The sequence below is a fragment of the Rosa chinensis genome, chromosome 1 (assembly GCF_002994745.2).
Source record: "Rosa chinensis cultivar Old Blush chromosome 1, RchiOBHm-V2, whole genome shotgun sequence".
Classification (NCBI taxonomy): domain Eukaryota; kingdom Viridiplantae; phylum Streptophyta; class Magnoliopsida; order Rosales; family Rosaceae; genus Rosa; species Rosa chinensis.
The window spans coordinates 42,726,083-42,741,840 of record NC_037088.1 but is presented as its reverse complement, the minus strand read 5'-3'; the positions used below and the strand labels follow the sequence as shown (position 1 = coordinate 42,741,840).

At 37.3% G+C, this 15,758-nt stretch overlaps 2 protein-coding genes across 3 annotated transcripts; both read right to left on the bottom strand.

Annotated features, from left to right (window-relative positions):
* Nucleotides 1-83: 83 nt before the first annotated feature.
* On the bottom strand, nt 84-5,395 carry LOC112181734 (methionine aminopeptidase 1A). Of its 2 annotated transcripts, XM_024320120.2 has the most exons (16): nt 5,202-5,390; nt 4,949-4,999; nt 4,578-4,739; nt 4,314-4,389; nt 4,112-4,159; nt 3,925-3,969; nt 3,129-3,228; nt 2,771-2,822; nt 2,636-2,677; nt 2,283-2,344; nt 2,101-2,199; nt 1,562-1,635; nt 1,402-1,471; nt 1,233-1,298; nt 1,058-1,146; nt 84-483 (listed from the first exon to the last, which is right to left on the bottom strand). In XM_024320120.2, exons 1-16 carry the CDS (start codon nt 5,255-5,257, stop codon nt 406-408), a joined length of 1,170 nt encoding a protein of 389 aa, XP_024175888.1. In that variant the 5' UTR covers nt 5,258-5,390; the 3' UTR covers nt 84-405. The 2 variants fall into 2 exon arrangements, with proteins under 2 accessions (XP_024175888.1, XP_040368917.1); XM_040512983.1 differs by lacking the exon at nt 3,925-3,969 and having other exon boundaries at nt 5,202-5,395.
* A 6,805-nt stretch (nt 5,396-12,200) lies between these two features.
* LOC112167200 (ethylene-responsive transcription factor ERF071) lies at nt 12,201-12,914 on the bottom strand. Its single transcript, XM_024304182.2, has one exon. It carries the CDS (start codon nt 12,912-12,914, stop codon nt 12,201-12,203), a length of 714 nt encoding a protein of 237 aa, XP_024159950.1.
* Nucleotides 12,915-15,758: the final 2,844 nt, after the last annotated feature.

Here is a 15,758-nt window from a genome sequence, read left to right as displayed (position 1 = left end):
ACTAAAGAGCTAAGCTAAAGCCATATTCAAATTGTTTTATGCTGACTTCCTACGTTGAACATTGTATGTGAATCATACACCGATTAAACGAAGCAATTGTCATGAACTATCGGCTTTTCACCCAACATCAATTACAATAGCTCAACAACAAAAACAATAGCCAACTCTAATAGACTCGGTGCTTTTGAAATCAAACATGTCATAACCAAAACATACAATTGTCCTGTTTAACATTATTCGTCTTGCTCTTATAAAACAGACGGAGAAAATCATTCTTTAACCAAGATGTAAAATTGAAAGTTACAAAAACGAATGACCCCCTACAAAACACAACATTTGCTTTACTCCTGTATTGACTGCCATAATAGAACCCCTCTGTTTGCAACTTTAACCAAAAGGCAGTGATCATGCATCTAACCAAGGGTACACTTTTGGCGATGAAGGCAACCGTGCTGTAAGAACTTCAACTCCAGTCTCAGTCACCTACAAATTAAGGAAGAAAAGAAAGATAAAAGGAATTAGAGATGTAAGCCACTATAGCCACATTCAGCCCAAACAAACAAAAAGGAATTAATAACACATAAGCTAACATCATGACAACAACAGCTAACCTATCTTCCTATGGAAACGAGATTCCTAACTAAATCTCAATGGCATTGTAATTCAACGTAGATAAAAAAAAATGGCTGATCTGATTTAGGACAAAATACCAAGACACCAGCTTAAGCCTTAAGGTACTTCCTTATCATCTCATTGACAACAGTTTAAGTTCCAAAGCTAGCATGCGACAATATCCATCTTTTTATAACATGGAACTTGAAGATGTCTTCATTTTCTTTACGTACTTATGGTGACTGAAGACCCAGAACAAATCTCAAAAACAGTTTCCGACAAAAATAAAAAAATAAAATCAATGCATACAGATCAGTCCAGGGAATATGCATATAGATACACAGAAAACCAACAAGAAAGTCCTTCTCACAGTCACAGACTAATGGCAGTTAGAAGTTGCAAACAAGTTACCAACATAACATAATAAAAGGAACTACACAGTTACCAGAAGTGTATGCTCAAATTGAGCACTTCGTTTTCCATCTGCGGTAACAGCAGTCCACCCGTCAGGCCACATTCGATCACGCCAAACTCCTATTGATATTTTTGTTCAAATTTAATAAGGTGTCCAGCAACCAATAAACTATTCAATATGCTCATAAACAACTTTTCAAAAATACCTGCATTGATCATTGGTTCAATCGTAAAAGTTTGCCCAGCTTTCATCACTCCAACTGCTTTATTTCCTGCTTGGAGTAAAGGTAACAATGCATTAAAAGGAGAAGCAAAAAAAATAAGGGGAAAAAAAATCAATGACTGTAGACACAGAAGCTTCTTAAAGGAGCATACTTGCATAGTGAGGAATATTTGGTGCACAATGAAAGAGCTCCCCTATACCATGACCACAATATGACTTCACCTGTAGGTGCGATACAAGATCACTCAAAGTCTATCTGTTATTCTTAAAATTGGAAGTACTGTGCAAGTCCAAATACAAGTTACAAATTACCACAGAAAATCCCGCCATCGTAGCATGGCGATTAATGACTTCTCCAACTTCACGAAATCTAACTCCAGGTTTTACTGCACACGACAAATATCATGAATCAGGTATTATGCTTTCGAACCCACAAAATACTTGAAATTATACTATTGTACACTTCCAATTACAAACGAATAGGTTGAGTTCTCCGACACAATCAGTTATCACTATAATCTACAGTTTGGCAATACAAAACTAAGCAAAAACAAACCACAAAGATATTTGAAGAAGATTGCAACTTGCACGGCACCAAATAAGTATACAAGCAATATCAGGTAAAATAAATATCAAAAGCGAATAAATGAATAGGAGACACATGAGAACACTTGTGAAAAGGTGTAATAAACTTGAGCTGTGTTTTCTTGGACCCCTAAAAAATCCAGCATGACAAATAAGACAACCCCAATATCAAAATCCATCACAGAACAACTGTAAATTTTACTTAAGAATCCCCAACCCCCAATGATAGATCAGTAATGTACAAATAGTTGCATCATACTGCATACCAATGGATATTGCTTTTTCCAAGCACTCATAAGTACACTGGACTAGCCGTCGAGACTCTTCATCAACGTTTCCCACAAAGTATGTATCATTGAGATCACCTGTATTATGAGTTAACAATTGGTCAAGCAAAGAACATGAGAGAATTTTGAACTACATGTTAAATGTGCAAAGCAGGTATTACCATGGACACCTTTGTAATACACAGTCACATCAACATTGACGATATCACCATCCTCTAATTTCCTGGAGCAAAAGTTTCACTCAAATGAAATAGAACAAAAAGGCTACAATGCTATACACAACTGCCTCTAACAATTCTGATTTAGTAATCTTCTAAAAGAAAACTGTCAAAATTATGCTAAAGTGGACCGCAAGTTCAAACATGGAACCAAAAAGAGCACAAAACAAAAGAATGAAAAAAAAAATGCTGGAAAAACAAAATTTTACAAACCCCTAACATAAAGCAAGATTTTCCCAAGAAGTATTTCAGAACCCAAAAGGCACTGGCAAATATAAAATACATAAGAGATATACCTGGCATCAGGAATCCCATGGCAAATTACTTCATTGACTGACCTGTAATGATGACAGGACAAAGCACAATTACTTGATCAATATCGTACAATCTCAAAAAAACTATTAGAAATTGTACACGCAAAAAGTACCTACGTGCAGCAAGACTTTGGGAAAAAATGATAATTGAGGGGAGATGGATATCCACCTGCAGTAAGTTACAAGTCAGACAACCAAATGAACAAGATTTGGCCAAGTCCACATAAAAGCTGGCCACTAAAAAGCATAGAAGTTTTATATATGTAATCAAATAACTATATATATATTACAATTGATAAGCAAAAGAACTGATATGATCAAAAATAGACATTAAATTATATGAATATAAAACTAAGGAATTGAACCAGTAAATACACTGCCACATCAATAAGAACTCACTACAGAGCATATAAAACTTGAACAAGAAAACTAGTTTTGGCATGGTACATAAAATGGTGAAAGCCTTATTATATACCCGCAGCAATAGTAGCATCATGGACCACCCGATCAATTTCATCAGTCGTGACACCAGGTCGTATGACACGAGCAGCTGCATCCAAAACCTCTCTTGCTATCTGACAACAACGAACACCGCAATATAATTAAAACTTAAGCAGACGATATAGCAAAGAGTTCCCATTTGATACTTAATAATATCATCCTATACATACAACTCTTCTCTTCTCTACTGTCTCTCAAAAGAAAAGAAAGAAGAAAAAAATTAAATAAATAAAATAAAAAATAACGGATATGACTCCAATAAACTGAACTATCTGATTTGCTATGAAAATATACAACCTCTGTAAGAGATGTTCCCTAAACCTGTTATTCTGTTTGACTCATAGAAATGTTCATCAAGGACAATCAAATGATCATATAGTAAAAATAAAACATATTCTCAGTCTTGTCTCCTTTGTTTAGTCATCTTAATGCAAGTGTTCCATCTCTTTTTAAAGTTTCACATTTCCTTTTCAGGATAAATCACTTTGACTTTATTAACAGAAACTCTTCCATCCAAAGCACTATCAGTGAGAAAAATTGTTAAGACATGAAGTCTGATGTAATAGAAAGAATAATTAAAACTTTGAAGAGAGAAAATCCTTAAATGAAAAGGTCAAATCATCAGCAAAATTTGCATTTGTTTAAGGTCTACAGGATAAAGTGAAAAGGCACTGGCAGCAAATTAAAAAGAAAATAAGTAACAAGATAACACTAGTTCATCAGAACTAAATATAACGAAAGAAAATAAGAAATAAGCAATTGGAACTTACTCGACAAGTTTCTCGCATCCTCTCAATTTGATCCGGAGTTTTGATCTTCAAAATGAATATACAATTAATTACTTGCAAAATAAGAAAAAAGGAAACCTAGAGCAGAAAGTCTAACTTGATAGCAGTCATAGCACATCAACCTATACCTAAACTATGAATTTTATGAGGTTATCAAGTACATTCTTACCTCAACAACACGCTGCAGGTCACTACTGGGCTCCTCTTTTGGGATTCCCTGCAATTTTTGAAAGGTCAAAACCATGATGCCATATTTGCATCTAGAAGTAGCAACACAATGCAGCATCTACTTCCAATTAAATCAGCAAAAGATGCAGTGCATCTATGCAAATAAACCATGAGGATTACATAGAAATGATTTCAAAACTTACATCAGCTGCCCAATCAGGTAAATCAATATGAGCAGGTACCACACGCTTACTAGATATAGGATATGGTCTCAATGTCCTGCAGAAGACAGATATCAGTTTCAGAAACTCCATAAGCTGATCAATTCTTGTGATTTATAACAATTTATATGATTTCATAGCCATGATACGTAACTTTTCACACCATAAGACTAAGAATGCCAACAGTTAGATCAGTCCAGCATGATTAACATTAATGAAAAGGCAGGCAAAAACATAGAAACATACCCTGTCCAATCAAAATAAGGAAGTTTCGGAGTTCGACCCTGTCCTTTCTTCATGCAATATTCCCAGCCTTCGTTCTCTGGATTTCCCGTCCCATTGGACTGTTTGGCCTTTAAATGTACCGATTTATGCGAGCTCCACGAAGCCTTAAAACAATCCTGAGTGCTGATAAGAGTCCAAATCTCCATAATCAGTCAAACTTACAAATCATTTTCAAACTTCTATCAACATACGCTATCGATTCTAGTCAAATCAAACCCCCAATGTGTTCTAAATCCTGATCAAGCTAAACCCAAAAAGCTCAACTCACTATAATTTCTACAGGGCACCCGAATAATCCACTATTAACACAGAAGAAGAAAATCATTACAAACCAGAAAGCGGCATCTTCACGAGGAAGCTTCAATTCCACACACTTGGGACACCTGCAAATGGAAAATCAAAGCTCAATTCAACAAAAGTTCCAATCTTTCAAGCCATGAACATTCAAGAATTCTCAGAATCAAGTATTTCTGATTTAGTAGCATCAAGATTATAGCTTTATTAATCAAAAATCATAAAGATTACATCTTTGAGTAGCGAAATTGAAAAAAAAAAAAAAACAATGACAGTGAGAAATTGACGTACTGAAGATTGGCGGGTTTGCTGCAACGAGCACACGATAGGGTGGCGACGTCGGCCATGATCGCATTCAGTAGCCTCAGGCGAGCTGTGAGACAAGAGGAGGAGGGGCTAGGGTTTGAGTTGAGAGGGAAATCAGTTGGAGATTTCTGTATTTATACATTTATTAATTTTCCGCAAATATTATGGAAAAAATAAAAATAAAATAAAAACTATGTCAAAGAAACAAAAATGGAAACAACACGCAACGAAGAGTGCAGAAATTCTTCACATTTGACCAAAAGAAGGAAGTTGATTGCATTAGATCAACAGCAAAAGGCTAAAGTTTATAAAGTTTACATAAGATATCCGGTAAGAAAATCTGAATTACCTATCTAAACTAAAGCAAACTCTTAAGAATCACTGGGACGCTCACATTTAAGCGAGCCTATACAAGAATAGAACAAACCTCGCCTCCTACGGAAAGGAAATCATTCAACTAGTTCTATCTTACCAATCACGCAATTGTGGTACAAACCAAACACTAGAAACGTCATAGATGACGCATAGAAGCTTGTCCCTGCTCACATAGGCTCATACCCAACAGAAATAACTTAGTAAATAACTAGCTCCTTCCCTTTCGAGTTGGAGCTCATACCATCAGATGCCTTCTTGCCCTTACCCTTCTTGGAAGCGTTCTTCTCTTTCACAACCTCACCAAGCACTGCATCTTTTTTCCTCTCCCCATATGGCAGTTTATTCCTACTACCCACAGGACGTCCTCGCTTTCTTTTGCCACTACCCGAACTATCGTCCATCGGCATAGAGACCAAGCCAAGGTTTTACGGCTCCAAATTCAGGTTGCGCTTGCCCACAGCCAAGCTAAGTTTCAGTTTCTTTGGAGATATATTCATCCCTTCATCAGAACGAGCTCTACACTTCCCCGTAATCCTTTCAAGCGTCATAGCAGATTCCTGCAACTCTCGAATCACCACATGACGTCAAGATCTATTCAAGAAAGATTTCAAAGATGGTTCGGGGATTACATTTGGAATAGGAGTCTTAAAAACTAAGGTTTGACCAATAGCCAAAACCCTAGCTTGCAAACCCGAGACACCCACAGCAGATGTCCTCGAACTGGAAGCAGTTCTCGACTACAGTTGCAAACCACTAGCCATCCCAAGCGTTACCGCTGCATGGTGTGCCCCCAATACAGTCCTCTCTGCCCCTCCTCATCTTCCTCCAACACTGGCCCAGAGTAAGGCAAACCGACGTGAGTAACCAAGCCACAGGTAGAGCAACGCCCAAACAATTTGTCGTACTTGAACTTACACAGGTTCTCGACCTCTTCCTCCACCCAGTACCACCGCTTAAAGGGCAGCAGCTTGTTCAACGGAACCTCCACCCGAATGCGAAGCTTGCCGGTCTTCTTCCCGATCTTGTCAATCTCCTGAAAATCCCCAAGAGTGTAACCGATCATGGTCATCACCCTTTCTGATCGGAAAGCAAGAGGGATGCCTTGGAAAGTTATCCAGTATGAAGCCATGGTTAGAGGGACTTTCTCCATAGGAACGACTCCATCATAGCAGGCCAACGCCACGGGTGCATGATTGTACCCCTATGGAGCTCCCTTCCAGATGCGAACCCGATCTAAAGGATCTGACAGTGTAAACAAAACCCTCTGTCCCTCCGCCTCCTCCACCTACAGTGATCCATTAGTCCGCCAAGCATTGCGGAACATCCCTAGAAAGGATCGGATTTTGAAATCCCGAGCAGTGAGTAACTTGCCCACCATAAAAACCTCAGATTGTCGTAGCCCTTGGCCTTGTGTAGGCCGAAGATCCACTTGTTTCTTACCCTCAGCGATAGCAAGCGAGGATGCGAGCCTAGCAGCCATGGCATCAACGGAACCCATGGTTGCGTTGAAAGGAGACAACAAAGAAACCCTAACCCTAACCCTAGCAGAGAAGGAGAGACGGCTCTTCTTGATAATTGTCCTTACCAATCCCTTTTACTGTGGAGGAAAATGTTGTTGGTATGTATTAGTCAATAATAGCAATAATAATAAATTCTGACATACGAATTTGGCTGAAAAGTAAGAGTCATTCAAATAATGTTTTTATATCGTGAAATGGTACAGTAATTTTGCAAATTTACTATATACTAAAGCTCCTGCACTATTCATTTTACTGTTCATCTTGGGGGTGGGAAATGACGCTTTTGCCCTCTGTTTTCCCTCAACTTACGGCTCTACCAGTTTGTTCGGGAAGCCTCTACTTTCACTGACTCCAACCTTCGACTCTATCTCTTTCTTTGGCTTATAAGCAAAACGGATGATGTCTAATGTTCGGGAAGCATCCACTACTAGGCCTCGTCAACGGGCCGGGCCGGGCCACGCCAGGCCCATTCATAGCGGGCTTAGGCTGGGCCGGGCCGGGCCTTACTATATTTTTAAATAATAACGGGCCAGACTTTATTGTAAATTGAAGTATCCAAGCCCGTCCATATAAAACGGGCCTTGCGGGCTTTTTTTATAAATAAATTTTTAAAGACACTAATTTTTTTATAAATCTATATTTATATATCATACACTCTTATAGCTAAATTTAAAGCTATTGATTTTCCTTATTCTGCTGCAAATATGTCGATTGTAGTGTAGGGAAATACGGGTCTCCCACAAAGGATTAAGTTAAACTAAAAACTTCAACAAATGTCACAAAACGTGACTGCAGTTCCTACTGAACAGCAGTCGAAAAACAAACTAAAAACCTAACCAAAACAACCCAGAAAAACACAAAAATTTACAGAGACGTATTAGACACACAAGGCATCCAGCACACAAAATTTGGTGAATTTTGGAGTTGATTTACTATATTAAATAAATATGTCAAAACAGAGGACAGAAAGAAAACGAAACTGAGACAGGTTTGAGATTGGTTGATATCCTTCCTTTTGCTCTTATTTCTTTCCTTGCTTCGGAAAACCTAATAAACATAAAAACAACTAAATTAACCAGAAAATAAGATAAACTAACAAAGTAAATATGAGAATTAACAACATTATTATCGCATAATTATGTTCCTATCACACTCCAAAGAGCAACCTCTATTAATTCAAAGAAACTGGAAAAACCTATCGTTGGATGTGATTATTACAATAAATTATGAGTGTGGTTAAAAATTTATTCAATTTCACCATAGTTTCGAACCCGATCGAATTGGTCAACCGTAGTCACTTGTATGTTTTCTTGGTTGACCGATGACCTGACGACAGCGAAACGTGATTATTTTTTTACATCACGTTTGTAAATATTTCATCGATGGATGTGCGTGGACATAAGATAAAAATTTTAATTTTAATTTTAATTACAAATACGTTGGCCTATACCAATTTACCTCATCAAGTTGTATGACTTACACATTGCATTTAAATTGTTGAGGTCTATTCTAAAGCAACCATGAAGTGGAAGATGAATATGGAGAAACCAACCGCTCAATGGAGAGATTGTAATGTTTTATGGTGGTTGTAAAAAATCCAGCCAATTTAGTTCTCGTTTCGAATTCGATCAACTAGGTCAAACTTAGTTACTCTTATAAACCTATATTTATATATCATACACTCCAAAGAGCAACCTCTATAAATTCAAATAAAATGAAAAAACCGACCGGTGGATGTGATTATTACAATAAATTATGAGTGTGGTAAAAAATTTAACCAATTTCACCATATTTTCGAATCCGATCGAATTGTTCAACCGTTGTCACTTGTATGTCTTCTTGGTTGACCGATGACATGGCGACCGAGAAACGTGCTTATTTTTTCACATCACGTATGTAAATATTTAGACAATGGATGTGCGTGGACATAAGATAAAAATTTCAATTTTAATTACAAATACGTTGGCCTATACCAATTTTCCTCCTAAAGTTGTATAATTTATACATTGCATTTAAATTGTTGAGGTCCATTCTAAAGCAACCATGAAGTGGAAGATGAATATGGAGAAACCAACCTCTCGATGGAGAGATTGTAATGTTTTATGGTGGTTGTAAAAAATTCAGCAAATTTAGTTCTCGTTTCGAATTCGATCAACTAGGTCAAACTTAGTTACTCTTATAAACCTATATTTATATATCATACACTCCAAAAAGCAACTTCTATAAATTCAAATAAAATGAAAAAACCGACCGGTGGCTATGATTATTACAATCAATTATGAGTGTGGTAAAAAATTTAGCCAATTTCACCATATTTTCGAATCCGATCGAATTGTTCAACCGTGTCACTTGTATGTCTTCTTGGTTGACCGATGACATGATAACCGTGAAACGTGCTTATTTTTTCACATCACGTATGTAAATATTCAGTCAATGGATGTGCGTGGACATAAGATAAAATTTTCAATTTTAATTACAAATACATTGGCCTATACCAATTTTCCTCCTAAAGTTGTATAGTAAATTCAAATAAAATGAAAAAACCGACCAGTGGATGTGATTATTACAATAAATTATGAGTGTGGTAAAAAATTTAGCCAATTTCACCATATTTTCGAATCTGATCGAATTGTTCAACCGTTGTCACTTGTATGTCTTCTTGGTTGACAGATGACATGACGACCACGAAACGTGCTTATTTTTTCACATCACGTATATAAATATTCAGACAATTGATGTGCGTGGACATAAGATAAAAATTTCAATTTTAATTACAAATACGTTGGCCTATACCAATTTTCCTCCTAAAATTGTATAACTTGTACATTGCATTTAAATTGTTGAGGTTCATTCTAAAGCAACCACGAAGTGGAAAATGAATTGGGAGAAACTAACCGCTCGATGGAGAGATTGTAATGTTTTATGGTGGTTGTAGAAAATCCAGCCAATTTGGTTCTCGTTTTGAATTCGATCAACTAGGTCAAACTTAGTTACTCTTATAAACCTATATTTATATATCATACATTCCAAAGGGCAACCTCTATCAATTCAAATAAAATGGAAAAACCGACCGTTGAATGAGATTATTATAATAAATTATGAGTGTGGTAAAAAATTTAGCTAATTTCACCATAATTTCGAATCCGATCGAATCGGTCAACCGTAGTCATGACATGTAGAATATATATGCACATATTCTATATAGAAATATGAAAACTTTCAATTTCATCATAAGCCAAATTACAACAAATTCACACTCACACAAAGACACACACACACACACATATATAACATATACATTAATACATACATATATATATATATATATATATAAAGTTATAAACACACACACATATAAATATGTCAGTTTAAAACTGCGGACGTCCGCAGTGGAGGAGAGCTATATATATATACATATATATATATATATATATATATTATGGTCTTTCTACAAGTTGCTTGATATTTGGGTGACATGCCGATTTGTGTGGACTCTAAATGCATTCAAAATTTATTTATGCCTTATTGAAATTGTTAGGTAAAAATAAGCCTGATTTTTTCCCTCTATTTCTAGTTGAAGTTAATAAATCGCTCCAAACTGAAACCGACCCGCACCGCACCAAAAAATGGTGTAACTGAAATAATCAGTTCAGCCCTTTTGTAATGCTGTTGCGGTTTGATATATAGGTCAACCGAAAAAAGCGGTTTGGTTGCGGTTTGGACCTCAAACCGAACTGCACCGCACCCACCCCTAACCGACCATATAAAAATAGGAAACTCCTCCGGTCCCTCCTCTTTGTCCGACCATGCAGCTTCTTCTCTCTTTAGATTCCAACCTCGATCTCCCAAAATAATTTCTGGGTTCTTTACCCAACAATGCTCCAAGTTGGAACTGAACTGGAGAGATGGACAAATTTTATAGGTAGGGAATAATAACCCGCTCCTAAACTTGGAACAATGCTCCAAGTTGGAATTGCACTGGAAACCAGAGCCGGCCATGGGCATAGGCCCAATAGGCACAGGCCTAGGGCCCCAAAAAAATATAACTTCTATTAATATATATATATGTAAAAAATATATATATATATATATATATATATCTGGAATGTATTTTATTGTTTCATCGCTGTACGCCTGTAGCTCTGTACATGACTTTTGTTCTTCTCTACTGCTGAATCTCTCTCGTTCTCACTTCTCAAACGAAACTTGTCCAAATAATTAAGTCTATCTTGCTCCAATTCCTTGCCTCTTCGGCTATTTCTCCTGTTGAGGAGATAGAAGGAGACGAGTTCTTCTTCAGTTGGGTAGAAACGGAAGCCTGTTGTGAGTTCTTGATCCATTATTGAAGTCTTGTTTTATCTGATTATCTGTAGCAGGAGACGAGTTCTTTTTCAGTTGGGTAGAAGGGGACGAGTTCTTCAATCTTGTATTTGGGTGATGATAATTTTATGTTAAGTTTGTGTTTGGGTGGGAAAGGTAATTAAGTCTCTCGTTCTCCTTTTAATCTCGAGTTATTTGTTTGTGCTAGTCTTAGTAGTCTGAGACTGCAAAGCAATGAATTAAGCAAACAACCAATTGGACTAGTTGTCTGACTCCAATTTTATAGTTGAGATTAAAGAAAATTGTTTTGATTTGCTGACTGTCAATTGAAATTGAGTTTAATATTATGATAATAGTATTGTATCATTTGTATGGCAGTATTTCAATTGAAAATGGGTTTATATTGGTAGGGAGCCCCAATTTTTTTTTTCGCCTAGAGCCCCGGAAATCTCAGGGCCGGCTCTGCTGGAAACTTCAACGGTGCTGTAGGTATTGTGATGAGAGAGATAGAAAAATTGTATAGGTAGGGAATAATAACCCACCCCTAAGGCTCTTCGATCGCATTAATTTCTTTGTACTATAATGTCCATGTGAGACTCTTCAAGGCAATGCCTTAATGTCCCAAGAGAAGATTTTGTCTAGGTACTTTTCTCAAACGTCTCTCTTCCATCCCAGACCTTACTCTATCAGCATCAGTCCCTCTCCCATCTGCTGCATATATATTAAAAGCATTATTACTCAATTTCTTAATAAATGAATCAAATTTGTTTTAATTTAACAAATTTGAGTTGACCCGTGTGCTTAAATCTTCATTTTTGTCATCATTTTTAAGCATTTCCCAGATGAAGCGATCGATGTCTTCGTCCTTAACATCACTACTCTGTCCCTCTTCCTGATTCGCTGACTTCACAGAACTCGCGGTGACTTGATTGACCTCACCAGTCTCCATGCTTTGCCTAGTCAATGCTGCACCAGTAGTAGTAGTACTAGCTTCACTGCTTAGCGGGAAGTTGAGCTTGGCTCTCTCTCCTCGGAACTCGATTGCCGCTGTGTCATAAGCCCTGGCTGCCTCCTCCGCCGTCTGAAATGTCCCGAGCCAAACCCGAACCGCGCGACGCGAGTCACGAATCTCCGCAACCCATTTCCCCCCTGGTCTCTGCCGCACTCCCCTGTACTTGCTTGTCTTCATCTTTTTCCCTTTCCCTTCGTCTTGCTCGCTTGGCCGGAACAAACCATAGCCCAGGCAATCGTCCATCTTCATATTACATACCTGACACGCGTCACAATCCGAAAAAGGTATCACGACTTGATCGGTGCCACCTGTTGGAGGAAGTGATGATGAGGCATAATGGAGCTGCGGCGGCGGTGGCTGGGTGGTGCCACCGCGGACTACCTGTTTCAGGGCGGAGACAATGATAGCGTGCTCCTGCTCCTTGGGTAAACCGCCGGAATGTGAGGGCATTTTAGTCCCACTGCTTTCCATTTTTGAGTCAGAGTCACTAACTTCTCTGAGTGCAGATGGGAAGGGGAAAATAGTAGAAATCCAGGGGAACAGAATGAGTTTTCATAGGCGGGTCAGGATTCTAAACATCAATAGGGGGAAAGGGTTTGTGGTCCGGGATTTCAACATCAAAAGGGCGGGGGTGTTGGCGGTTTGTGCAAATTGTTGGGGGGTGGGTCAGGGCTTTTTAACAGAAAATACGTACGGCACGTGAGCAGCCAAGCTTTAAACGAGCTTTTTTTTTTTTTTTTTTTTTCTTTTCTTTCTTTAAACGCGCTTGTGTGGGAAAATTTGCTGCCACGATTGACCTCATCGTCTCCATTGTTTGCTTGGTCTAATCAAGGACCAAAATATCGAGTTTCGAGGAAATATAGATGGTCCCGAAAATGGAAATTTCGACGGAAATATCGAGGATATATCGATTTCGGTAAATAATCAAGAAAAATGATGGAAATTTGAAGAAAAACATGGAAATTTTAAGTGAAACTTTTAGATATGTTTATTTTATCAATTGTCTACTATATATAGAAAGAAAACATTGAATAAACCTTGTTATATAGTAATTTGTAATAATTTAAGATAAAACGGTAAATGCTGAATCTCCGATAACTCTGAATTTTTTTTAAATAAACATCTAATTTTTTTTTTATGGCTGGAAACCCAATGGGAGGCTAAGCCATCACGCCTTATATACATTTTTTGTACATATCATACATTACACCTTGAATTACATAAGTAACTTATAACCACATAGAAGACCTATGAGGTACAAGGTATGAAGATTATTTGGTGCAAGATATGAAGATTATTTAAAACTATTTATAGAAGTTATAATTTGAAATGTTGTTGTAAAATATTTGAACATTTAGTAAAAAAAAAAAAATTCAATATAGTAATTAAGTGCTTCACGTTAGTTATTGACGGACGTGTATCTAAGTTTTCAGATTCGTAGGCAAATGAATATATATATTAGAATGTTGTGATTAATACATAAATGTTTGTACAACAGAGTTAGCAAACCCTCTCAAAGGGTAGTGGGATGACCAAGGTTCGATCCTTAGTGTTGTTGTGGGTTTTTTGGATTGAATTTTATGTCAACTACTCATCCACCACACGTTTTGGGCCCACGGAGATTGACTTTGCATATGAGAATTGTTGGTGGAAATGGAATGTATGGGGAAATATCGAAAATTTCGGGAAATATCGGGAAATATCAAAAATTTCGACCGAAATTGTCATGGTATGTTATGGATATATCGGGCCTCCAAAAAAACGAAATTTTCGGCGAAATTTCGCCGATTTTTTTGATTTTTCAGTCCTAGGGTCTAATGCTGTGCCTGCACTAGTAGTACTAATAGCATCCCTGACACGTGTGGCCATCGAAAATTGATATCACGAGTTCCACTTCCACCTTCAACTGCTGGCTAAGAGTGTCCATTGCTTTTGGAGGTATTGCCGCCGCTAATGAGGGCGGAGACCATGATAGCCGATGGCGTGCTAATGCTCACTACTAATAAAAGTCTCATAGGATACAAATTTTCTTCCGTATCTTTTGCTTTATATGATATGGATAACCGTATTAAAAACTCATTAGATACGGTGCAGCCACATAATATAAAAGCGTATTTTCTATTGCAGGTCCTAGTAATGAAATGATACATATTTGATTTCCATATCTCTCCAATAATGTGGGTCCCACCACACTTTTCTCTTGGGTTTACTTCTTGGGAGAGGATCCTCTCCTAGGCTCCTTATCTTCCTAATTTGCCTAAGCTTTCAATGTCAAAGCGACACGTGTATAAAATCATGATCCAATGGCTTATATTGATTTTCATAAATACCTACTATTTGATCTATTTTTTTAATTGCTGCTGAGGCCAAAAAATAAGTGGTCCCCTCTCTCTTCTGTTTCTCCTTTGCCAGTTTCCAGAATTTTTTTTTCTTTGCCAAGTTCCAGATCTTGTCTCTTCCTCTCATGGAGTGAAATTTGTTATGCTTGAAATCTTCAATTCCATCAACATTTAGTTTCCAAGATGGGTTCATGCTCTTTTCTGGGAATCACTCAGAACCTGCAAAACCAAAGACTTGGAATCAGATCCAAGCATACATATAGACTTCAATTCTACCATTAAAATCTTCAAAACCCAGATTATATATGATCATTTCTATTGCCATTCGATATATTTACACAAGATCAAACTCTAGCATTCATGCAACACATTCTAAACACAAAAAAAAATTCAATCTTGATCTAATTTTCGTGTACCTTCAGCTCAATTTCAGCAATTCCCCAAAACCCAGAACAAAAATATACTATTTGCATCAATTAACTGAAACAACACAAAGCAAAGTAAAGGGTAAGAGTCACCAACCTCATAGGCCTCAGAGATCTGCTTGAATTTGGTCTCAGCTTCTTTATTATTGGTGGGGTTTCTTATCTGGGTGCCACTTCATAGCCAATTTTCTATAAGCTTTCTTCAATTCATCATCTGTGGCGCACTACTCAACCGGTAAAAGCTTGTACTAATCCACAACCATATCTTCTTCTTCCTGATTCTCTTCAAAGTTCGAGTTTAAACAGCTTGGGTTTTGAGCTTGGTGAAGAAGACGAAGCAGGAATGCTTGGGTTTGTTATAGTCTTGAACTCTGAAGCTTCATACTTTTTTTTCTGGTTACATGCTGAAGCTTCATACTTGGTTGCGAATAGAGGAAGGATTGAAGGTATAGTGGTTAAATCAATATCAGCTGTTAGATTTGCCTTTATACACGTGTCAATTTATTATCAAAAGCTTAGGCAGGTTAGGTAGATAAGGAGCTTAGGAGAGG

What these genes read in the sequence shown, in the direction of transcription:
- LOC112181734 (XM_024320120.2), bottom strand. Translation starts at nt 5,257, where the DNA reads ATGGCCGACGTCGCCACCCTATCGTGTGCTCGTTGCAGCAAACCCGCC. An exon ending in GGAAAAAGCAATATCCATTG is followed by an intron (nt 1,636 to 2,100) that starts GTATGCAGTATG and finishes TGTCGTGTGCAG; the next exon opens with TAAAACCTGGAGTTAGATTT. An exon ending in TGAACCAATGATCAATGCAG is followed by an intron (nt 1,147 to 1,232) that starts GTATTTTTGAAA and finishes AAATATCAATAG; the next exon opens with GAGTTTGGCGTGATCGAATG.
- LOC112167200 (XM_024304182.2), bottom strand. Translation starts at nt 12,914, where the DNA reads ATGGAAAGCAGTGGGACTAAAATGCCCTCACATTCCGGCGGTTTACCC.